Below are 25,942 nucleotides of genomic sequence, written 5' to 3'. Positions count from 1 at the left end.
TATCTACAAGCATACGTTTGGTGGTAAAGATATTACCACTATAATTGGTAAACCAACCCGTGGGAATGAGAAGACGGGGTAGACCAAAGCTGAGGTGGATGGACGGGGTAACACAAAATGTCGATAAGATCGGAGTCGGCAACTGGAAAATGCAAGCAAGGGATAGAACAGAATGGCGTAGAAAGCTTGAGAAGGTCGAGGTCCTCTAATGGCTGTAGCACTAAGATGATGATGATGAACTCAGTGGTAAACATTCACATTTTTTTTGTATTAAATATTCTATGCGTTTTTTAAAATTTATTATCATTCTGTTTAATCAATAGTTTTCATTGCGTTATCAAATATTTTCTATAATTAGGAAATTCAAAATTGTTGTTCAATGCACTAAAACTTCTAAAATTTACGCTGCACTTTTATATTCGTTCTCTAAAATTTAATTTTCTTATCAATCTAACGTTGGGCCAACTGATACGGGAAGGGCCTCATAATTGTAATAAATCAGCTTACGTAATACTTAAACGGCCCCTAACTCAAAATTAAATACTAAATGTTTTTTTTAAAGTTGGTCAAAAATGAATTGTTTTATTTTTGATCAAGATGTTTCTGCGCATTTATATTGAAAAAGCTGATAATGAACTGTATGCAAAAGCGTAAAGATCTAACACCTACTTACATTGCTCCACTCCATATCATCAGTTTCATCGTCGAGTTGACCGAGACCGGAATCTATTTCATCTGGAACGTTATGATGTTTCTTAATCCAAGAAGTAATAAATTGAGTTTTCTCAGCGTTAACGCTATTCATTAATGACATATTTAAATTCTTCACCGACTCTTCAGTAAAAGCATTATTCTTATAAGAAGCTTGATCTTTTTCTGCGTCTCTATTACGTAAAACAGTTCTAGTCAGCCTCATCTGCACACTTGGGGCACTTTTTTCTAAGAAGTTTCTACTAAATTTCCCAATCCTTTTAAATACGCTTTGAGCTGGTCTGCGCGGGGAAGTAAACTTTTCCGATACATTACTAGAATTTAAAACAGTTCTGCTATTTTTCACGGTATCTATATTAATTTTAATGTTATTTATGCTTGGCGGAATTACTTTAACACTCTCCTTTTTGTGGCCACTTTCACAATTGGGTTCCTGTTGTTTACTCAATATGTTCCTTGTGTTTGAAGGATATCTAATGGATTTTTCCGTTTCATATATTCCACTTAGGGGGGAATTTTTATAATCAACTCCACTTGAAGCAGACGTTGGAGATTGTTTGATGCGTGTTAGTCGACTTTGTACTGATACTTTGTTCTCAGATTTGTTAGAAGGACTACTTTCTGTGAATTTAACTTCGTCCTTACTTATCGGGTCAGAAAATATTGATCTACTTTCTGTTGGCTTAGTTTCGTTCTTATTTAATTGATTAACACACGTTGATTTACTTTCTGTTAAAGTATTTATGTCCTTATTTAATTGGTCAAAAAATGTTGACCTACTTTCTTTTAGCGTAGTTTCTTCCTGACTTAATTGGTCAAAAAAAGTTGATCTACTTCCTGTTAACTTAGTTTCATCCTTATTCGATTCTTTTCTCTTCTGTTTTTCGCTATTCGGATCTTCCAAATCGGCATTAAGTACGGAAGTATCTGGTGGAGTTTTTGCACCTTTTTTTCCCAATCTATTTAACTTAAATGCCTTTCTTTGACAGTTGGTTTGTGGCTTACTCAAATCGTTATTGCAATTTGTGGTATCTAATACAACTTTTTGGACTTTATTCAGTCTATTTTGAGTCAAAGTGTATACACAATTAGACAATGCTTCGCCAGATCTTTTTAACCTATTGGTATTTTGACGGGAAATTCCGCTATACTCTGACGATGAATTTAAATCCTTAGTACTATTTGAATCAATTGAATCATCTTTAGAACTGTTTAGGGCTTCGCACGGTTGGTGTGACTGAAATGAACCTATACTTGGGATACTATCAGATTTGGTCAGGTTATGTAAACTGTTTAACTCAGAAGGAGATTTAACATAAAGTGTATGGTGAGTTGAGTTGCATGAATCTTTAATTGATTGACTTTTGATGATGGGATCAGATTCTTTAACAGTAATATGATTTTTAGAAATATCAAATGAAGTCTTTGTTGGTGACAGATCTCTAGTTTTCAGATCATTTACTATCTGATCTGTTGTCATTTCCTCCTGATCTATCCTGGTTTTATTTGTTTCAATCTGATTATCAGTAGTCCGACGGATACGGTTAAGTTTAAACCTGTCGGGTTTGTTCTGTGTTTTTGAAATATGAGTTTTTTTAGGAACACCGCTACTTTTTTTATTAGATTCATCTAACGGAAAAGGACGTCTATTTAACTTTATACGCTTTATTTGAGTTGTTTCATTCAGTGAACCACTGGAAACAGAAGGAGTAGAGCTAGAAGGTTTCCTTACTTTTGGTACAATCATTGGATCGATAAGGATCTTTTTATTTGGCACTTCATCAGAGGCATCATTTGAACGGCGTTTGTAACTTATATCATCTCTAAGTAAAGGCGAAACATATTTCTTTCCTGGTGGTGACATAGAACTTGTTGGAGAACTGTTGCAGCTTCCAAACACTAGAACAAAATAAGTAGTTAGAGTACAGATGACATGTAACAATAATTATAATCTTATCTAAAAGAATAATAGTAAAATGGTAGGATGAAAACTTTGTACTGTAGAGTGATCTAACCATTGCAAATGCTCCGAGTTTTATTTTCTCAGATATATGTGCATAATTTAACCTATATCCACTTATTGATGCATTATTACATTTTCATCCGTAAACTGGACACATAACCTTTTATTTTCTTTTATTATCAATTTGAATATTCAATCAACCCAACACCCCTCTTATTGTCAGTTTATTTTACTGGATTATTTAGGACTACAGAACAACAGAACAGAACAACAACTATCATCAGTCTGTTTCTTCTTCTTTTTCTTGTAAATGGAAAAGGACAGGAAGCAACAAGGAGGTTTTTAACGACTCAAAACACTTTCCCTCGTTAAGAAACTTTCAAGCATAGAAAATTCTTGAATATGGAAAAACTCATTATAGGTAAGCCTCCATCAGCTTGTTGTTCTTTAGAATAGATATACATACCTTAAATCTAAAATTCCTTTTCTACATACTCAATAACAAATTAATACTTTAAACCCATATGATTGATTCACTTTCTTGTTATCAATTAAATTCTTATAGGTAAATAAATTTTCTGTAAAACAAGCACATAAAGCTACTAGTTCAGCTTCCTTTGTTGACAAAATTATACAGTTTTGTTTTCTAGTTACCCATTTTATTACATTTCCGAATAATTTTATTACATACCCAGTAACTGACTATCAATCAATTTGGTCAGTTCCCCAATCAGAATCTGCAAAACTTTCTATTTGCTGTTCATTTTTCCTACAATATTCCAAACCCACATTTTCAGATCCCTTTAAATATCTCAATATTCTTTTTAAATGAATCCATTTTTCATATGATGCTTTGTCTTGGTATCTAAAGAAATAATTAAGAGCGAAACATATGCCAGGTCGGCTACCTAACATGAGATACATTAAGCAACATATTAATTGTCTCCCAAGTTTAATCGTATTATTATGACTGCTTGTTAAATTCAATTTTGGATCTATTAGATTTGTTTACTGCATATTGTCTGACTAATATGTAAAATACCTTTATCTCTATCATACTTTATTTCTAAACCAAGAAAATATTTAAGTTTACCCTTATCCTTGATTCAAACCTTTTTATTAATTACTTTACAATATAGTTTATAAAATCATTATCAGGACCACATATTATTATGTCGTCAACATAAATTAAGAGATAAGTTGCAAAATTATCATCTCTTGTGATATATAAACAATAATCATTTTTAGACCTTCTAAATCCTATCTCAAGTAAATAAGAATTAATTTCTATGTTACAACATTTTGACGATTGTTTCATCCCCCTTTATTTAACTTATATACTTTACTTCAACATACTGAAATACAATGAAAATTGGTTTCCAATAGCCAAAATCACCCTACATTTTTGGTACTGGAGAATAAATTTCTTCATAATCTGTTCCCTTTTCTTGTGCAAATCCTCGAACTACCAATCAAGCCCTATATGTTTCCCATTTACTCTCCTCAAAAGGTTTAAAGGTATATATTCATTTTGTATGAAAAATAGTCTTTCCAACAGGTTTTTTATCGATGATGTCCCAGGTACCATTTTTATTTATCGAATCAATCTTCCTCTTCATTGCCTTAACCTAGTAATCTTTATCATCCCTTCCTTTTACTTCTTCAAATGACTGTGGCACATCTTCAACCAAATTCATGGCACATAGACCCATATATGTTTCATAATCTTTTAGCCATTTTGGCAGCTTTACATTTCTACTTCCTCTAACTTCTACTTGACTTATGCTCTGTTCTACATTTCTTACTTCTTCTTCATTAATGCTAACTTGATCTATTTCATTTCTGTGATTTATTTCCTGTTTTACCATGTTGTCTATGTTATCAGTACTTTCACCATGTTTGCTCTTAACCTCTCCATCTTCATCTAGTGTTGTCAATCCTTTAAATTAAAATTTATTTTCATTAAACCTTACAACCTTGGCAATAATTATTTTGTCTTTAGCTAATATTCCACAACCTATAACCTGTAGATGCATAGCCCAACATTATACATTTTCCTGCCTTATCATCAAACTTACTCCGTAATTAATCAGGAATGTGAGTATTACAAGTACGCCCAAAAACTTATTTCTAACATCTGGTTTTTTATTATTCCATATTTCAGCTGATGCAACGTATCCATCCATGCTTTCCGAAGGTGACCTTATTACATAATGTGATGCCCTTATAGCTTCTCCCCAGAAAGACTTAAGAACCATTGAAGCATTCATAACATATCTAGCTCTTTCCACCAAAGTATGTTCCATAAATCATCCTCTCTGCCTTACAATTTTGTTGAGGTGTGTATAGCACTGTATAATCTTATAGAATGCCATTTTCTTTACACAACTTTCTATATTCATTTGAAACATATTCACCTCTATTGGCACACCTTAATTTAGAAACCTTTGAATTAAATTTTGATTACCCAAACCTCAAATATTTAAATATTAAATTTAAATATTATATTATTAAATTTACTGAAAACCTTACTTTTATTTTTAATTAAATAAAGCTTAGCAAAATTTGAAAAACCTTCTATAAAAGTGACAAAATACTTACAACCATCAATTGTTTGCGGGCTGATTGGTCCACTTATTAATGTATTATTTCTAAAATTCTATTACTTTTTGTCCTAGTTGAAAAAGAACACCTTGAAAATTTTCCTTGTATACATGGTTCACAAAAATTTACTGCGCCAATATGTATGCCCTTGTCTATTACATCAACTAAATTATTTTTAATTAATTTTTCTAGTGATTTAAAATTTAGATATGAAAACATTTCATGCCATCTAATAAATTCTTTATTTTGGTCACTTTGGACAGAGTAACATTTTTGTTCAACTATTTCACAATTCTTCTTCTACTTCTTGGAGATCTTTCGATCTGTTTAATTCTGAAGCTGCCTCTGGTTAATTTCCTGGGAGGTAGATTGCCAACTATCTCTCCATCTTTTAGGAGGTCTTCCGGGAGGTCTTGAACCGGGCGGGTTATTTTCTAGGGCAATTTTTGGGAGTCTATTCTCATCCATTCGTCTTACATGATTGTACCACATCCTCGTACGCTGCCTTCCCCATCTTACAATATCTTGAATTTTGCGATGCTCTCTAATGTTTGTATTTCTCACCCTGTCTCTTCTTGTTTTGCCCACTATTGTTCTTAGGGTTTTCATTTCGGCAACCTTTAGCATCTGTTTCGTTTTGTTGGTATCTTGGCGCACTTCTATGCCATATGTCATGATCAGTCGTATGCAAGTCTTGTAGATTCTAATTTTACTATCTGTGCGCATATAGGGATTTGACCAGACTATCTACCGCAGACATCCCGACAATGTGGATGCTTTGTTGATCTGACTCCTTAGTTCCTTTACTGGGTCGTGTGTGCTTGATATATCTGTGCCAAGATATCTGAATTGCATCACCTGTTCTATGGGGTTGTTCTCAACAACTAACTTACATCTGAGCGTCATACATATAGTTTTGTTGGTAGAAATAAAATTAAAACATCAATTGTTTTTTTTTTAGTTATTAGTTTGTATTCAACTATACATATCCTTTTATTAGTGAAATTAATTAACTACAACTACACATTCTGAATACGGCTCTGATTGGAATGAGTCATATATCAACAATCTAATAACAACATGTGGCTGAGAGGTTGGCAATACTGATCTCCATAAGCGCAATGTTATTTTCTTAACTTGAAACAAAGTATAGGACTAAGGTTCAAGCCTTGTAGAACAGCACACAGAAGTGATATAGTTGAGCAGATATTGATCTTGAATCAAAACTATAATACAAATGATGGATGTAGCCCCACTTAACAATTTTAGCAATGACAATATATTAAACCAAATTATAAATTGATTATTATATCTTCAATTATTTTGAATAAGATATGAGACTTATTCTAGTTCATAAAAAATATAATATACTTACATATTTCCATTTGGTCTGCATTATGGCTCTGAAAATTGGATTGATCTGGAAAGAAAATTAAAAGATCTTAATACTACATTTATTTTTTTATCCTCTACTTGCTCCAAAACTTTCATGGATATATTTTTCGATATAAAACTTTCAATATTAAAACAATTAAGACAACAAAAATACTCTATCCCCATACTTTAAGCATGCAATCCCATTTGGCATTGCTAATAAAGTGATAAGGCTAACAAAAATAGCTTTAAAATATAGAACAAATGATGTTAATTAGGATCAGAGACTCTTAAAATAAAAAACGTAAAGGCAATCCATTATTTACACTTCTGTAAAATCTAACATTTGATGCAGCAATAATCAATAGTAGATATAGTAAAACATCTCTATACTAATGAATATTGTTTGTAAAATTGTAAGTATCTCTATTCTTCAAAAATAAAGATGTCTTAGTAATATTTAGACTTTATAGATTCCAGCACAACAAAGCTGCGAGATAGTTATACAACAATTATGGTATACATTCAGATAAATTGGCTACACAAAATTCTAATATGAAAAAATATACCTACCCTTACTTGTACCAGGATCATAAATTTTTTTTGTGGGAGGTGAAGGAGTTAGCTGCTTAACTAATAAATCTTTTTGTAAGTTAAGTCTGAGCCTGCTTAACCTGTTCTGTGCTAGATTTGCTGTACTTGATGGAGGATGCATTAAGCCAATACATTTTGGCTTGCTACCACAATTATTATTCTGTTCAGCATCAAAACTATTTTTCCTTTGGCCCTGCAAGTTAAATCTTTCCGGAAAAATATTATCATATGAATCTTCATAGTTTTCATTAGATAATTCTAATTTAGGCGTTGCTCTTTTATTCCTATCCGACATACTAGAATAAAAATATATTTTATTTTCAAAAACGATGTAACTCGTTAAATTTTTTGTTTTCCCTTCAGCAAAATCAACAATGAACAATGTTATGGGAATGGGACTACTTCTTCTTCTGTTTCTGTGACTTAGTGAATAGTGACATAACGTCAAACTTCAAACTCAAACAATGTACCTACAAAGTCTACACTTATTACAGAGAGTTATCAAGTGAGACCACAAATATGATTTAAGTATTAATTATAATATTAATCTTTAATTTCGTCAAAAAAATTTAAAACCCAAAATGTACAAAACCAGACATTATATTTATTTATTTATCGTATGGCAATTACAACACATTTAGAACAAATACACAAATACTAATAATATAGGTATTAGCATTGATTATAAACCACACATGGGTGTGGTTTATAATCAATGGTATTAGGTAAAACCAGACAAAATATATTATATATTTGGGTGAAAGAAAACATAAAACAAAAATAAATAGCTGTCACATACGACATTTGACTGACAGCTGCCAACTATTAACGTGAAGCACCAATTCGAATTCGACCATTTGATATTTAATAACTCTAAAATTACATATCCGCTAAAACTTTATACCGTAAAAAAATAGCGTTTACGTGTCAAAATAACGGAAGGATAAAATTTTACTTGATAACTCTCTAATAGAGATTTACGAGATGGCAGCATTTACAACAACCGAAACTCTCTTGTCACAGAATAATAAACAATCAGAATGCTCACTCTGCTTGTCAAGATAAGTATGCGACAGGTATGCGATTAATCAGCCATGTTTTAAAGGGAACCAGTGCGGTTCAGCGAAATTTTATCTGGTGTGCATAGAAAAATTAACCCCGTAACCACAGACATATTATATTATATGCACTATTTTATTCGTACTTTTAGTTAAAGAATAGATTAAATTACATATTTTAAATTCGTTAAATGAATAATAAATAATTAAAATAAAAATAAGTAAAATTGTTGTCTTAATAACAATAAATAAGCTAATAGCGATAGCTATTCATAGCGATCAGTGGCGCACCCAGAATTTTCCTGTGGGGGTTTTGGTGGGGCGCCGAAATTGTTTTTATGCTACCTCCATTTTGAGTCTTTAAAATTTGTAAGTAATGAGAAACTGTGTCGAAATTGTGTGGCTGGGGGGGGGGCGGGGGTTTAACCCCCAAAACCTTTTATTAGGAAAAGAGGTTTAAGGTTTAATCTTTGTATGTAGGTATATTTAAAAAACCCTTAAAAGGTCTACATAAAAAAACACAAACGTTTTTGGAATAATAATTCCATCATCAGGTTAAAAAGCATCAGGTAACTCAGTTACCAGCTGATTTAACGGTTACCAGCCGTTTGAAGAGGTTTACTCTCCGGACTCTACTCACGTGAGGCATGGTTATGTGTTGCCTGAAGTTAAATCTAATAAAGTATTAAACATCACTCACTTTTAAATAACAACATGTACATTTTTTGCCAACTTCAATTTTTTGTAAAGGGTTGTACCCTAATATTTTGGTGGCTCAGGCATGTTAATCTGCTTTTTAACCTGATGATGGAATTATTATTCCGAAAACGTTTGTGTTTTTTGATGTAGCCCTTTTAAGGGTTTTTTTAAATATACCTACATACAAAGATTAAACCTCTTTTTGTGATACATGGTATACAGCCAGCAGCAGGAATTTATTTTCCTTGTAGATTCTTTTATTAGGAGTACCTAATAGGTACACAGGATACCCAAGGAATGTTTTAACCTAAATAAATGTGTCTATCTCAATCGTTTTCTGTATTGTGATTTTAATATATTCTGGGTATATATGAAGAGAAACTATTGAAGTCAATAAAAAAAGGATATTCTTCTAATGGCGCTACAACCCTTTGTGAGTCTTGGCCTGCTTAACAATGTTCTTCCATTCTGCCCTGTCGGATACTTTCCTTCGCCACTGCCTGATGTTCATGGTTTTAAGATCCCTCTCTACGTCGTCTATCCATCTTTTACGGGGCCTTCCTCTTGTTCTGTTTCCTTGGGGCTTCCATCTCTGAACTACTTTTACAGCTCGATTATCTGGCATTCTTTCTAGGTGACCAAGCCAGTTTAGTCTTTGTGATTTTACAAATCTGACAATATCTGCGCTCTGCATTAGTTCATCCAGCTCGTGGTTCATTTTAATTCTCCACGAACTATCGCTGCATTGGGTTGGTCCAAATATCTTCCTTAGTATTTTGCGCTCAAATATTCTTAGTTGATTTTCATCAGTGGTTGAGAGGGTCCACGTTTCACATCCATATGTGACCACTGGTCTAATTACTGTTTTGTAGATTCTCAGCTTAGACTCACGATTCAGTAACTTACTTTTCATTAAGTCTTTGTATGCATAAAAGCACTTATTACCGCTAAGAATCCGTGCTTGTATTTCTTGACTGATGTTGTTGTTGTCATTTATTATTGAGCCCAGGTAGGGAAAAGTGGAGGCATATTTGTAGGTATGGTAAAAAAAAAGGATATTAAGACAAACAATTTTTGAACCTTAAAGTAGATATTTTTTAATTTCTTACACATGCAATTATATTTTCATCGAGTTATGTTCCTTTTCATCAGAATCATCATCATAGAAACTTACCTGCTGTGGAAGTAACTGTTTTACCTGTGGGGTAGTTTACTGGTTTACATGAAAACCTGTGTTATGTGAGGTCAGACCACTCTACTTTCTGCAGATAGCTTCCATATAACTGTTACTATTCCACTAAAAGTTTGTTAAAATATAGAGATCAAGTTTCAGTATTTTATAAAATGGATTGCCAAATTACCCAAAGATATAATTTGTACTACACAATTGCTTAAATCACTTAAACACAGGTTTAATATTCTTTATTAAAAAAAAAATCAAACTAAAAGTTCTTCCCACATCCACACATTTTATTTTATAAAACTAAAATCTTAACCTAAGAGAGTACAAAAATTAACTCCCCATTTTCATTCACAATATATACACCAATTAAGAAAACGAAACACTATGTGGCAGAACCTGGTTGTATATTTTGCCCACTTATACCAGCTGCTGAAGATGTGACATTCGTTGGGGCAGTAATACTTCTTTGTGCAGTTCTCCCTTGCATATGTTTAATTTTGTATCTTTCCAATTCGTTCACTCGGGATCTGGCGTGCTCCAGTCTATGCCAAGCCATTTGTAGAACTTTCTGGGAGGCATAACCGGAGCCTTCATGAGGCTGTCCAGTCGATACTTGGGTTAGGTAATTGATTTGGTCGGTTAGTTTGTTCTCTACGGCGCTTAAAGTTTTGAGAAACATCTGTGTGTGGTTTTCTGCTTGTTTTAAACTGGATTTCTCTTTACCGAGCTCTACAAATACTTGTCCTAAAATGTACATTATAGTTAAAGGGATTTTTTTGGATATTAATAAATTATTTATATACCTGCACTGTGAAGGCACGTTATTATATCTTTTTCTATAGAATCTAGTACTTGAATTCGTTCCATTGGGGCCGTCATTTTAACTTTTTTTGTTTAAGTTATGTTTATAAAGTTATAAATACAAATAAACGGAAAAGCTAACCTCACTAGGCAAATTTTGACAATCACTTATTCTTTTTCAGTTTTTCTATATAGTTTACAACAAGACAAAATTTGATTAAGGTAATTTATCATAGTATTACCACAGTATAGTTGTTGCAAAGAATATAGACGCTTAGTTGTTGTCTATACTGTGGTATTACTTCAGAAGCAATCAAGTAACATAACACTATACTAAGCGTCTATATTCTTTGACTATACGTTGTAATAAACATTTTTAAACCCATTTTTTACATTTCATTTTAAAAGATACACGCTATTTAAACATTGGGTTAAAGTCTAACATGGGCTTCATCTTCTTGTTTAATTAAGGCTGTTTTGTTTTATTTTGTTTTGAGGTTATCTGTCAGTTCTATTTTGGATAAGGAAGTTTTTTTTTATTTTAATTAAGAAGTCTATTTCTACTATTTCATCACTTACCTAAATAAAAAGTAATAAATAGTTCTCCCAATAGATTATGATATTTTAACGCCAAGCGATAAAATTTGTTTATAGAAACCGTAAGTAAAGTACTTTTCTTTCTTTATCTCATTAATTTTGATGTATATTTATTTGATAATCAAATACAGCTCATAATATAAACATTCACAATGTTGTATCTTCATAAAGCAAGTTCAAAAGGGAGTTTTACGAGTTAAGTTTAAACATTTATATGTGCAGTGTAATTAAACAGGTATTTGAACAAAACAATTTTAGTATACATCAAGATAAACTGTTACTCATTGTTTATAGTTAAATTATTGGTCCAGAGAGGATACAATATCATTAAACAGGTAATTATATTATTGTTTAATATTTAAATTTGATGTAGTTCAAAAAGATTTAAACTAAAATGATACTTGAATGGTGGAATAAAATCCATGTATTAACTCCAGGGAAAGAAGTAAAATTTGACTGTGATCAGGACTCTAGCTAGGTTTTTGTTAATAAACATACATCTGATTTTTCTATTTGGCATACACAATTTCAATAATAATGTTTATTTGCTGTTGTTTCAGTTTCAATTCTTTCCATCTATTAGTATTTTCCTGAACCCCATCTTGATCTTTTTCTCTTTTTGTGTCTCCTTTTTTGCTATTTTTCTTCAATTCCTCTGAGTTTCTTATTCTTGTTTATAACTATTTATAAAGATTCTTTCATTCCATATAACTTTTAATTTATATTTATTTTTGAGAATCAGTTTTTTGCCAGCCATATTTTGAAGTTCTATCAGGCATGCATTTCCCCCTAGTTTCATTGCAACTTGTATCTGTAAATATTTTTTAAAAAAAATTCCCATTGCTTCACTTAATATGTTAGTTTCGCTTATATTGATTGTTATGCTCTGAACTGTGACATTCTTCTCCTTATAGGATTTTTTCATAATTTCGAGTCTATTCTCTACTTGTCCTGAGTTTATATCCTGCATTCACTCGTTTTATTTTTTTATACACCTTAATATTCTTTTTTAAAGATATATTTTCTTTTCATAAGTTTTGAATCTCCTGCTGATACTCTAGGAATTCAGTATTATTTCGTTTATTTGTTTTATTTTTTTAACTTCCCTTACCTCTTTCAATTGCACATGCAATACTTTGCCCTGTTATCAGTGATCTTTCTGTTTTTATTGGGAGTTATTACTATTGTTTTATTTTTCAATACACATTTATAAATTAAGAGCTGTGGCTATGTTGGTTTTATGAGTACTACAAGCACTGTCCCATATTAGTTGCCCCAACGTTAGATTGATAAAAGTAAATTTTAGAGAACAAAAATGAAAGCGCAGCGTAAATTTTAGAAGTTTTAATGCATTCAACAAAATTTTTGAATTTCCTAATTATAGAAAAATATTTTATAATGTAATGCAAACCATTGATTAAACACAATAATTTCTTCTTCTCATGGCGCCTTCTCCTTTCGAATGTTGGCGATCCAAATGGCAATTGTAGTTTTGTAGTAAACAGAATAATAGTAAATTCAAAAAAAAAAACCTATAGAATATGTAATATTAACAAAAAACAATTGTGAAAGTTTACCACTGAGTTACATCCCCTTTATTTTTAATGACATCCACAATTCTTTGAGGCATAGTTTTTAACAAGTTCTGACAAAATTCTAATTCAAATGAATCCCATATATCTTCCAATTTTTGCTTCAATTTATTGACGGACCTGGCAGGATGTTTTCTCAAAACTTTTTTCATTTCGCGCCACAAAGTCTCTATCATGGACAAGTCGAGACTGTTAGAAACACATTCCAGAAGTGGTATGCCATGGTCTTCAATCCATTTTAAACTCTTTTTTGAGGTATGACAACCTGCACCGTTCTGTTGGAAGACGAAATCTACCGCTTATGTTAAGTGGTGTTCCATAATCGGTAAAAGAGATTCTTCTAATAAAATATTAAAATATTTGTCTGTGTTTACAATCCCATCGATAAAATGTAACTTTCCCACACCTTTAGACAACATGCTGCCCCAGATCATATATATGATATTTCAATGGTCTTTTCGCAAACGTCGTATAGTTCTCAAATAATTATGGCGCCAATGAATAATATCCTCTCGCTCCACCATGATGCTTCTTCGGCCACGTTTCTTATAAACAAATCCAATATCTTTCAGAAGTCTGTATAAAGTAGAAAGAGACAACGGCTGTATATTCTCATTACCTTGTATGAAGTTATGTATATGCTTTAAGAATGGCGGCAAATTTTTCATGAAAAATTCACAATGAACAATTCTCTGTAGAATACTTCTTACACCCTCGTCATATGTGAATATTCTAGAATTTGATTGACACACTTGTTTTGTTACGTTTTTTTTTTGGCGATTTCAACGTTCCACTCTGTTCTTTTTCTTTTTTGAAATTGTAAATGTCCAGTCATCAACGAAGTACATCTTACAGCAGCACTTACATTAAGTTGTTCCGTATTTTGTAAAAAACACAACACATTTAACACTACGAGTTTAGCGTAACCGTTAAACAATTCACTGGATTTAAACTTATGGGACTCCATGCTCTCTGTTGGAACTCGGACTAAATTTTGAAGTGTAGTTTCGTTTTCCAAAAGCACTTTCACCCTGAGGATGGGTAGGGGGTGAAATAGGGAAAGCTTGGAGTTTATCAAATACTAATTATGATAAACAAGTTTATGGCCATATTTAGGTGATTATGTTAATGATGGTAATTTGTAGCAGAAGTTTTACAAAAGAAATGAAGACCTATTTATAGAAACAACATAACTGTATTTTTAATATTTTACATACAATAGAAAAAATCTAATTTCTATGAAAGAATTGGAAATTTGAATATTATATATAATATCTATAAATAATATCATTTCCAAGTTTCCAAATTCTTTCCTAGAAATTATGTAGGTTTTTTCTATTTTATGTAAAACATTAAAACTACAGTTATTGTATGTTGTTCTTGTAAAGATGTGTTCAAATGTTATTCTTATGAATATGATTTAATTGTATATCTCATGTTGACGTTTTATATGCAAAATTCATAGTTTTCGTTGTCAATAACTCATCAATGCCTTTTTATTCTACTGTATACATATACATGATATAAAATATTTTACTCGTACTGCCGGCAGATGCATTTTATCCAAGCCGTTCCTGTGAGACAATGAGCAATCAACAGCTGGAGAAAACCGACAACGCTGCGCGTTTATTCTCCATAAGAAAAGCATTGCCGTATCTTACCTGTACTGCATTCTCAGTGTGACATTTTCTATAGTCCTACTTCTTATAAAAGTTTCTGCAAGTAAGCTTGTCCGTGCTCGTAATCCCTCATTGCTAAAATCTAACAATCTTTTAATTAGAGAAATTTACAAATATCTAAGAGCTTAACTCGGAATATTTTTGTAACGATACGATTAGTGGCTCCGGTCTGAGACACCCGAAAGCTCGTTTACTATGCCACACTATTACACTGTAATGATCACATGACGACTAACCGTTAGTCACAAGCCACAATGGTACATGAAGGTACTGAAACGTTCCATTCCTTACAATAACCTGTTTAATACCAACATAAAAAAAAAACAGTCTACCCGGTCTCTCACACAGTGACGCCACTACCCAAAGGTTAATAAGGAAAGAAAAGGGGGTCACTCGGCATGTGAAAACACTAAGAATTTTATTAACTATCTCATTACTTTAGATATTATGAGATTTTCTATGACATAAATGTAATTATAATTTAATAAATCAACTTTTTTACTGAAAAAATTGCAGCAGTCACATTTTTGTATATAAAATCTTCTTTAAATCATATCTTTAAAATTTAGAAAATCAACCTATTTTCGCATGTTTTTTGCAATCTCTATATTTCATGAATTTGCATTTTTTTGTTTATTAATGTAATATGGAATCTTGGTCTTTTTGGTTAATCTTTTTCCAAATTCGAGTTTTTTCGTTTTTTTTTTGTATTTTTTGAGAAAATTCGCCATTGTAATTTATATTTTTTTATGCCATCAAAAAGTAAAAATGTCAAAAAAAAAGTTTTTTAAGTAGGAAATTTTTGGGAGATGAAATTAAAAAATCAAAAACTCGTGAAATGTGAATACATGTAAGAAGATGGAAAAAACGTACGCAATAAATGTTCGAAGATACAGCAACAATACCAACTGAAGTAAATAATTTCTACGGCTCTATCTACGGATAAGATCTTTTGTTAATAAATATTACCAAGTAATTACAACAGAGTCAAGTGCCCAGTTTTTTTACCCAGCAGTGTACTTCGTTTTATTCAACTGTCTATTAATGCGCTAACAAGCATTTTCTCATTAGAAAAAATATATAAATCCTCGCCGGACGAATCTCTCAGTGCCGCGAGCTCCTAAAATCGAAATGTGCCACATTGATTCAAGACAAACATAATGCGTTATATTTTTGGCTCAAATCCAAATTTAGAATTCAACCTACGGGCTTGCCAAGAATGTGACAGTATTCAAAAATTATTTTTCACCCAAATCATGACCATAATCTTTAACTAATATTCGCACCAATAACGTTCTTATTCTCGTCAATTCCTAATGTACTAAATCTCGACGGCAGTTTAACTAGTGTTTTGTTTCTTTTATTTTCAGCGTGTTTGTTTTTTAATGGAATCTGGAGAAAATCATGGCCAATGAACTTTTGGTGGTGCAGGCGATTTATTCTTACAAAAGGAGCAACAATGATGAGGTAAGACACGCTTTGTAATCTTTGGGATAACGTTTGCGATAAATATTACCTGTTGTTTTTGTTTTATTGTCTTTGTTTTGCTTCATTTTTATTAATAGACTTTTGGCACTTAACATTACATTGTTGTTAGTCACTTTCATTGCCGTATCGAATTATGAGCAATTTTATTTTCTATGCCGATAACTTTTATCGCCTGTAATAATTTTTGGTCATGGAAAATTTTGTGTTTGTGACAGTAGAACTAGTGTTAGATATTAATTTTTTTATTGATTGGATGAGCCCCTTCCCATATCAGTTCAGTCCAACGTTAGATTGATAAGAAAATTAAATTTTAGAGAACAAAAATAAAAACGCAGCGTAAATTTTGGAAGTTTTAATGCATTGAACAACATTTTTGAATTTCCTAATTATAGAAAATATTTTATAACGTAATGAAAACTATTGATTAAACAGAATAATAATAAATTTAAAAAAACGCATAGAATATGGAATGTTAACAAAAAAAAGTGTGAAAGTTTACCACTGAGTTACATCCCCTTTATTTTTAATGACATCCACAATTCTTCGAGGCATAGTTTTTATCAAGTTCTGACAAAATTCTAATGTAAATAAATCCCATATTTCTTGCAACTTTTCCTTCAATTTGTTGACGAATCTGGCAGGATGTTTTCTCAAAACTTTTTTCATTTCGCGCCACAAAGTCTCTATCATGGACAAGTCGGGACTGTTAGAAACACATTCCAGAAGTGGTATGCCATGGTCTTCAATCCATTTTAAACTCTTTTCTGAGGTATGACAACCTGTGCCGTCCTATTGGAAGACAAAATCTTCCGCTGATATGGTAGTGTTCCATAATCGGTAAAAGAGATTTTTCTAAAATATTCAAATATTTGTCCGTGTTTACAATCCCATCGATAAAATGTAACTTTCCCACACCTCTAGACGACATGCTGCCCCAGATCATGGCAGATGAAGGAAATTTGACTTTTCTCTTCAGACAGTCGGGATGGAAAGCTTCATTTTTCCTGAGAATGACGCGACTCCACTGTCTCCAACACACACTTCAAATCTGGACTGATCACTCCATTGTATTGAATCCCATTACGACTGAGTCCAATCTTTATGCCCTTTTGACCATCTTAGTCTATTTTTCTTTTGTTGTAATGTTAAAAGTGGCTTTTCCTTACCCTAAAATAAAATGAAATTTATTAAAAACATTTCGTACTAATTTTTTCAACTATAAAACTTACTTTGTAAGTACCAAATCCTAATTTATGGGCCTCTCGGTGACATGTTGATCTAGAAACGTGTCTTCCAATAACGTCACCCCATAATTTTAACTCCAACTCCATATAACTTGCTCGTCGATTTTTCACTATAATGCGTCTTAATGCCCTTCGATCTGCTTCGGTTATTTTACTTTTTCGTACATTTCTAGGTTTTGTGACGACCGAACCTGTAGTTTTGTATCTTCTGACCTTTACCTCGACCCATTGTACAATCCACAAACGGCAAAAAGCTTTACAATACTACAAAAACTACAAATTATATTTGAAATTAACTCACAATATTATTTTTTTGATGTCATTTTTCCATAGCTACCCCTCATTTAACGTAATAAGTAAATGCATAGCCAGGGTTCAGTGAATCTTTTTTATTGTTGAAAATAAATAAAAAACCATAAGGGTAATGTTTTTAATAAATATTAATAAAAATGCCATATTAATTAATATGGGAACTTATGAAAACATGCAGAGAATTATTATTTGTTTATGGTAATCGACTTAACTGCAAATTCCATAGGTGGGCCGACTGAGATGGGAACGGGCTGGTATATGGTATTTTTTAGAGTAACATATTTTAACATCGTATATATATATATATATATATATATATATATATATATATATATATATATATATATATATATATATATATATATATATATATATAAGGAATTAGCAGGTATGCGGTCTGTCGTATATTTGTATATAAAACTCCTTTTTTTAACATCTCTATATTTAGCTAATTGTTTGTTAGCTTCATCATTATCAAAAACTGCCATTGATAAAACATTTAACCCTTCTGTGACTAGATTATGTAAACAATTTACTAATATAAAAATTGTTAAATATAATGTATTAGAAAACGGACAACTGTTTTCAAAAGTAAAAGACAAGACTCCAATTATTTATAAAACTAATGGTATCTACAAGTTGCCTTCTCCAGGTTGTCTGAGTTTTTATGTCGGTCAAACTTCACAATGGCTGAAACAGAATAACACAACACAAAATAAGAAAAGTACGTGTGCGGCAGTTGACCACTATTTAAAAAGTGGGCACCAGTTTGACTACCCAAATGTCAGGGTTTTAAGGCAAGAAAATAGTTACAAAAAAGATTGTTTTTGAAATGTGCCACATAAATAAAGAAAAAGAGTCAATAAATTACAAGGTCGGCACGGGGCAGTTAAGCAATAACTACTGTAATATTCTAAATAATTTAAATTAATTTACTGTATAAATAATAAAACATTTTAACCATCCTGTATATTTTGAACATGTATAATTATACACCCAAGTGATATTGTCTGTCAGTACTGTTTTGAACATGGAAATGTTAAAATATTCTTAATTCTATAAGTTGAGTAATTTATAACATCGTTCTTTTTATTAATTTTATTTAAAATTACATAATACATAATTTTTGGTGGGGAATTTAGATTTCTCGTCCCAAAAACCCCCACTTACCAAATTTCGTGTTGTTATCCCATGCCTGTCAGGAAATATTCAAAAATAAATCAAATAAAAGTTTAACTTTCGGTTATTGTCAACATTCATACTAAGGTAAGTTAGCTTAAATCGACCTTTTAACCTTAGTAATCTAAAGTTAAGCTATGGCCCATTCGTTACCAAACACCCTGTATATACCTATAATAATAACTAAAAAGTTCAGATACCTAGATTTGTCACAGTCTCGAGAAAAATCTTATTTTTCCGAGACTGTGACCCGGATTTATTATTATACCCATGCATCAGGAAGTTGTTTCTGAATCAATGTTCCATTTTTTTTCTGACACTATTACGCACAAGACAATTTTATTCGCTTGTTTTAATTTTTCTAGCTGTACATCCTGACAGCCACTGATAAATTCTTGACCTCATAAAAAACTCCTCAGGTCATTGGACACGTGAATCACGTTTAATTTATAGTCTTTACAATGAAACTTATTCTTAGCACCGATAAGTGTCTTAATAAAACGATTCTCTCCAATTTGACGACTATTTAAGATACTAATAATATGTAGCAATAAATATAAAATTAACATTCCAAACAAATTTTTCGACTTGTGGCGTAGAAAATAAAAAAAGTTTTGTTTGGTTTATATTCATAGTATGTTTTACAATCTATTTTTTGCAGTTGTTCCTCTTTTTTCGACAATATCTGTTTGATAACGTTTCGACAAAATTATCGTTATCATATTCAGGTCAAACACATTTTCTGCAATTAATAATTAGCTTTCAGAATTCCTCCGTTTAGACTATCAGCTTGATCAGCAAAAAGTATTATTTAAATTTGTCTTATATTGATTGATTTTGTACGCTTCTCTGTATTGTTTTATCTCACTCTCTTCTCTTAACTTGGAACCATAAGGGAAACTTTTTTATTATTTATTTTACGAAACAAGGTTATTCTTCACAAAAAGCTGTGCATGGTCTAAAAAATTTTTACTAGAAACTACACCCAAAACCATCTTCTTGTAGTCATTTCCCATGACGTGCGATCGTTTTTAATGTAAAACATTAAATTCTGCTTTTTTTTATTCATAATTCAAATGCTTCATATTGGTTGCCACAAATCAAAATTTCATTTCATAAGTTTTAAAGATTGATGTCTAAAAATGGAAATTTTACTACGACTGCTCAATGAAAGTAATCAATTCTATTGATCTCACGAGAATCATAAAAAATGGTAAAAATCGCGTCACGTTTATTTATTTTTTTTTTTTTTTAAGGTTTAAGTACGTTTATTGACGTTTCAATTTCCACTTCGGAAATCGTTCTCAAAATACAAACATTAGTAAATTAAATAACTTTTGTTTTTTTGTTACTTGGTGAAAAATTCTTCTAATAATTTAATTTTATCTGACTCATTTATATTGACAATTCAGACATACATTATACATTTTAAAGTAGACGACTTTAAAATGATATTGCCAATATTGTTGAGTTGCGTTCCTGGGACGACTTTACTTGTAAGATAGTTAATTCGATTACATGAAATCAACTTTAACTTGAGAATATCCGTCAGAAAAAATCATAATATGTAATTCGTCTTAAAAAGACAAACACATGCCATGATGACAGTAAAAATCTCCTGTTAGTGATTCCATAGTAAATTATGAGGGAAAAACCAGGAGAACACCTCAATACTATCCCGACATGATAAATATTTGGTCGTGCATTTAGTTTACTTTCAATAAACACCAAATTCTAATTTTATATCTTTGTTATTTAAAAAACATAAATGATCTATCCTCTATACGCTACCGACTTACTAATACTGGTATTTTCCTTTTAATAACTTCCTCTTTTAATATGGGTAACCAGATCCTACTACATTCTGCCGAGGAATTTGCGACACAATTGGTCTCATTTGGCATAATTAGAGCCGCTTCTTTGACTTTTCTCTTTTTACCATCCGTTTCTTTTAGGACTATATTTGAATCATTCCATTGTTATCTGCATATATATAATATGCATTATCCCATGCGTGTTTACATATTTGAGATATATAAAATTCTGTATTTTTAATATAAGATTGATGTTTACTTATTCTAACATTTAATGGCCTTGATGTATCACCTAAATAAAACTGGTCGCATTCACAAGGTATTTTATAAAAGTAATTCTTTGCCCTTTCTTGTTCATTGTTAGGTTTGGTTTTAGACAAAATAGATCTCAATGTGTTTGTTGTTTTGAATGTTGTTGAAATGTTGAATTTATTTCCTATCCTTTTTCTGATAATCCTTGTAGGTATGGTATTGTTATTTTCCTCGTATTATTCCTTGTGTATGCTGTAGGATCTCGTTCTAAGTTGTTCTGTTCTATTCGGTCGATTGTTGAAAATTCCTTATTTATAAACGATAAAGGATAATTATTTTTTAATAAAACAGATGTTAACAAATGTTTTTCCTCCAAGAACGAATTTTCGTTAGAACACGTAACTTTGGCTCTATCATATAAGGAATTAATGATTCCCTTTTTAATAGTAATATTGTGATTTGATTTGAAATTTAAATATCCGTTGTTGTGTGTTGGTTTTCTATACACCTGAGTTTCATATCCAGTATCGTTCTTAGAGATTAAAACATCCAGGAAAGGTAGTGTGTTATTATATTCCTTTTTCATGATAAATGCTATTGTCTCTTCTTTATCGTTTATATCATTCAGGAATGCGTCCAACAGCTCTGATCCATGAGGCCATATTGTGGGTTTTAAATTTTGGTAAGAAATAATATTTGTTTCAAAATCTTCCATAAATATATCGGCTAATACCGGAGATAAACTAGAGCTCATTGCTAGACCAAAATTTTGTTTATAGAATTCATTATTTAGTTGAAAATATGTATTATCAGTACATAATGTTAATAACTCCATTATATCTAATATGTAATATGTAATAAAACTGTGCCTCGATTATGATTCCAATCGTCGGACAAAATCCGTGAAATGAACTATACTACTCTTCATTCTTACACGTCTTATTTTTCCAGCTAAACTTCAAGAAGGGAGATTTTATAACCGTAACCCAGAAGGATGATGGTTGGTGGGAAGGCACCCTTAATGGCGAGACGGGCTGGTTTCCTAGTAATTACGTCAAGGAGTGCAAAGGTAGGTAAAATTGCCATTATATTTTATTAAACATTATCAATAGAATGTGCCGATTTTGTAGAAATTATATAATATAGGAGAGAATCTTCTATCGGGTTATTAGAAAATGTACATAACTTTGCTGATTTCTAAGTGTTTCTCAAAAATTTGTGCCCCGTAAACCACTTACTCATATTTTTAGTTTACATAGACCCCCAAATGTCGAATTTTTCTAAATTTATTGGCTGTGTAGTATTAAAGAAGCATAAAAGACGTAAAAATACTGTGATAAATACAGTAGGTAATCCAAAAATATTAGAAGTATCAAAAATATTCTATTGTAATAAATAATTGGTTTTCAGTACAAAACTAGAGCACACGTTATTCGATAACATGCCCGTTTTATTTTCGTAACATTTTCGCTACACTTTAAGTTAACCTTGTAGATTCAGCACTTTTCTCAACATACTTAGATACCTTAACGAATACAAAACGATCATTAATCTACGATAATTTTGCTGCATGTGAATGTTAAAAATCTAAATTGCTAGAATATCTATTATCACAAACTGGCAACGATGTCGTCGCTTTATCGCAGTCACATTTCTGAAAATCTACTGCCTTCAAATTTGATTCTCTACTATATATGCCAAAAAAATAGTAGATGAAAATATTTAGGTATTTTTTGGATGCGAATTGTGTCAATGTGTTCATTTTACACAAAAAACTAGAAGTAAGAAAGAGTCGCCTCAATTTCACGTAGACAGAACAAAAAGAAAAAAATACCGAGACCCTCGCGATTCTTTATACTTGATCTCTTATTTCTGTTTCAACGTAATCGCTAAACGTTTTGGGATTCCTAAGTAGTTTATTTCCATTACTTGTTCAGTGCTAACTTCATCGACTTCCAGTTTACATCTTATTGATTATTTACTGATTACTATTGTTCTAGTTTGCTGAGTTCAAATTGTCATATTATATTCTTTTTCTCCTGTATTAAATACTATCTTCATTTTGGGCTATCAATATTGCATAACGGACAATTTTAATTTCATTGTTCCCCATTATCTTTATATATCGTTCTTTGGTGACGCTGTTTAGAGGGCGTTCAACTATTTTGAACAGCAGTTGTAACTGCAACAGCAATAAACAGTAATTTAAATATTTTTGACCCTCCCGTCCCCCCCAAATAACGCACCGTAACGTTTTTCTCTGCCCCCTAACCTAACTAAATGTTACGTTGCATCCAAGTGAGCATGTTTACCTAAAAGTAATAATTGTGTTGCAAAAAGTACCGACCATAAAAGCCTACACCACTTTACAATACTGGACGTCTGTATCAATATGTCAATTTTCTTACATTCACATAAAATAATAATAATAAATACAGAAAAATAAAAATTGCAGTCTATTATTTTTTCTGTGATCTGTTTTAATATAACAATCTATAAACATGTATAGTTTATACTTCTAAAAATATAATGTCGCTAGTTTTATTGATTGACTTCTAAATAAAAGTATTTGATGTTTGAAAAATGAATTCCAGAATTTCCCATTGTAAACATACATATATCTGTCTTCACTCGTTTGATGTAACTTGTTTCACGGAATTTTACACAATATTTCGTTGAAAATTAATGAATGGGAAAGACTTTACTATTTTAAAACGAATTATTGGATATATTGGGTGTTTGATTAGTGTGAGGGAGCTCAGTAGATCTGTTATAGTAAAAATTACAAAAAAAAAGTTATTGACAAAAATTGTAGGCAGCTTTAAACTCCAAATTTTAAAATTAGTTACAATCTTACAGGGTGTTCCATAAGATGGTGGCAGACCAAACTTATGTTTTTTTAAACGGAATACCCTGTATTTTAGTTTAAATTTGAAATCTGCTTCACTCCCACATCACAACAATGTAAAGTTTTATTATGTTATACCGGGTATTTAAAAAGTTATAACCAATATTACCTGAAAATCGTATCAAGTTTAACTCCCTGTATAATTAAAAAGGAGTATAGGAACATTGATCTATTGCAACAATAGTTTTTTAATAATTGTTAAAAATTATAAAACATATTCGTTTTCGTAATATTCGTTAAATCAAATACAGTGTAAGTCAAAATGCAAGTACATTATTTTCTTGGTAATTTTAAATAGAACACCCTGTATTTTATATCACTATCAAAAGCAGCCCATGACAATTGTGTCCTTCTTTTAATTTCTAGGGTTTGATTTTGCTTTTCGTTTTTAATTGCATGTCCTAGATATATATATATATATATATATATATATATATATATATATATATATATATATATATATAGAGAGAGAGAGAGAGAAAGAGAGAGAGAGAGAGAGAGAGAAAAGAAATTTAATCTTTGCAGATAAGTTAAATAGTAAACTCTTAAATATTGGGGAAATCTGCAAGAAAGACTCTAATGAGTATCAATTGTTTCGCCGAACGTTTTCGCCAAAGAGAATTAATTTGGCTTCTTCAGGGCTGAAAGAGAATAAATTATAATTAGCTACCATATATTGTCTATTAAAAACATTATTGATCTTACCGTAACTTAGAATTGTAGAGTTAGAATGTTAAAAAACTTAGCTAGTAACAACATAGTGGTGTTTTTTGTTACTATGTGCAAAAAAAAGTTTTTATTTTAACGTTGGAAATGTATGGTAGCTTTGAACTTAAAACGCAAAGGTTTACCCAAGGTTAATCGAAAAACCCAATGTAACTACATGTAAAAGGAGGTAATTCTTTGAATTGTCGGCAATAACTAAATTTTTGATTGTTAGAAAGTTTAAATGTGAGGTTCTGTTTTACCAGAACGCATGTGCTGACAATTCAAGTAGTTCTTTTGAATCTTTATGTCGTTAAGGTTCATTGGTAAAACCGAATGAAGTTAAATCCCGGTATAGGGAAATATTATTTTAGATTTTCTTAATTGAAATTTTTTTTTTTATAATTATATTATATTGTTCATGTATTATTATAATAATATCTTATTGAGATGTATCTAAGAAAAGCAAGGGAATGTTATCTTTTTTAGTCAATGAAAATTATTATTAAAGTAGGTTAGTTGTTAATGGATATATCAGTCAAGTTAGTTATCTGTGATGTTGTATTGTTCTTGGTATCTGATTTAAGTAAGAAGTGGTATATATCGCTTAGATTCTTAATGTCACTCTTGACATTGATGGAGAAATAGTAATGGAAAATATAAGACATTTCAATGAACTCTCTTTTAGATTTATTGTTCCCACGGTGGAGAATTGTAGTGTTAGTATAGTCCATGAGATGACCAGTGGAATGGACATGTTTGGCTAATTATTTATTCGGACCACCACGCTGTCTGTTTCTTTGAGGAGTCTTATTTTCTTGTTTCACATATGTACTTCTTTAGTTGCATAGAATTATAGGAAATAATGGATTATTATAAAATATTCGGGACTAGCAACAAGCTTGGATGAGTTTCATCTTTTTAAAAATGGAAAGGGTAATTTTCAAGTCCTAGTTTACACTCGACTGGTAGAAATCGATCTAGAATTTTGTTTCCAATCTTTTTGCCAGCGTCCGAGTAAAAAGTTTGTATAGATTGTCACTGTTTATGTAGGGCGAATTAAAAATAGCTGGTTAAATAATTAAGAATAATGAATAATTGAATTGAATAGATGATGGTAATTAAAATAACCATCATATATTCAATTATTGATTGTTTTCGCATGAGTTTTCGCTTCCTAATGCT

The 25,942-nt window shown here is 31.2% G+C and overlaps 3 protein-coding genes across 5 annotated transcripts in view; 1 reads left to right on the top strand and 2 right to left on the bottom strand.

Annotated features, from left to right (window-relative positions):
- LOC140447403 (uncharacterized) overlaps positions 1–7,672 on the bottom strand; it is a 34,847-nt gene extending 27,175 nt beyond the window's left edge. The window contains exons 1-3 of the mRNA XM_072540035.1: positions 7,226–7,672; positions 6,654–6,698; positions 674–2,610 (exon numbers count right to left, since the gene is read on the bottom strand). Of these exons, the coding sequence (XP_072396136.1) occupies positions 674–2,610; positions 6,654–6,698; positions 7,226–7,541 (2,298 nt within the window). The 5' untranslated portion in view covers positions 7,542–7,672. The remainder of the gene's footprint in view (positions 1–673; positions 2,611–6,653; positions 6,699–7,225) is intronic.
- Positions 7,673–10,452: 2,780 nt separating this feature from the next.
- On the bottom strand, positions 10,453–11,166 carry LOC140447405 (mediator of RNA polymerase II transcription subunit 11-like). Its single transcript, XM_072540040.1, has 2 exons — positions 10,990–11,166; positions 10,453–10,930 (listed from the first exon to the last, which is right to left on the bottom strand). Exons 1-2 carry the CDS (start codon positions 11,063–11,065, stop codon positions 10,569–10,571), a joined length of 438 nt encoding a protein of 145 aa, XP_072396141.1. The 5' UTR covers positions 11,066–11,166; the 3' UTR covers positions 10,453–10,568.
- Positions 11,167–11,466: 300 nt separating this feature from the next.
- The window catches only part of LOC140447404 (rho guanine nucleotide exchange factor 7-like), a 39,946-nt gene continuing 25,470 nt past the window's right edge, over positions 11,467–25,942 (top strand). Inside the window, exons 1-4 of one of the 3 annotated variants that reach the window (XM_072540038.1) lie at positions 11,804–11,819; positions 11,879–11,919; positions 16,226–16,322; positions 22,096–22,213. In XM_072540038.1, coding sequence (XP_072396139.1) covers positions 16,260–16,322; positions 22,096–22,213 — 181 coding nt within the window. In that variant the 5' untranslated portion in view covers positions 11,804–11,819; positions 11,879–11,919; positions 16,226–16,259. Of the gene's footprint in view, positions 11,647–11,803; positions 11,820–11,878; positions 11,920–16,225; positions 16,323–22,095; positions 22,214–25,942 lie in introns of those variants that run through there. The other 2 variants (XM_072540039.1, XM_072540037.1) reach the window with 2 other exon arrangements.

This window comes from Diabrotica undecimpunctata, chromosome 8 (genome assembly GCF_040954645.1).
Source record: "Diabrotica undecimpunctata isolate CICGRU chromosome 8, icDiaUnde3, whole genome shotgun sequence".
NCBI lineage: Eukaryota > Metazoa > Arthropoda > Insecta > Coleoptera > Chrysomelidae > Diabrotica > Diabrotica undecimpunctata.
The sequence above is the reverse complement of the archived record's forward strand: the minus strand, read 5'-3'. Positions and strand labels throughout refer to the sequence as shown.

Coding starts and splice junctions, on each gene's coding strand:
- LOC140447405 (XM_072540040.1), bottom strand. CDS start 11,065: ATGACGGCCCCAATGGAACGAATTCAAGTACTAGATTCTATAGAAAAA. Junction 10,931..10,989: donor AACGTGCCTTCACAGTGCAG/GTATATAAATAA, acceptor TGTACATTTTAG/GACAAGTATTTGTAGAGCTC.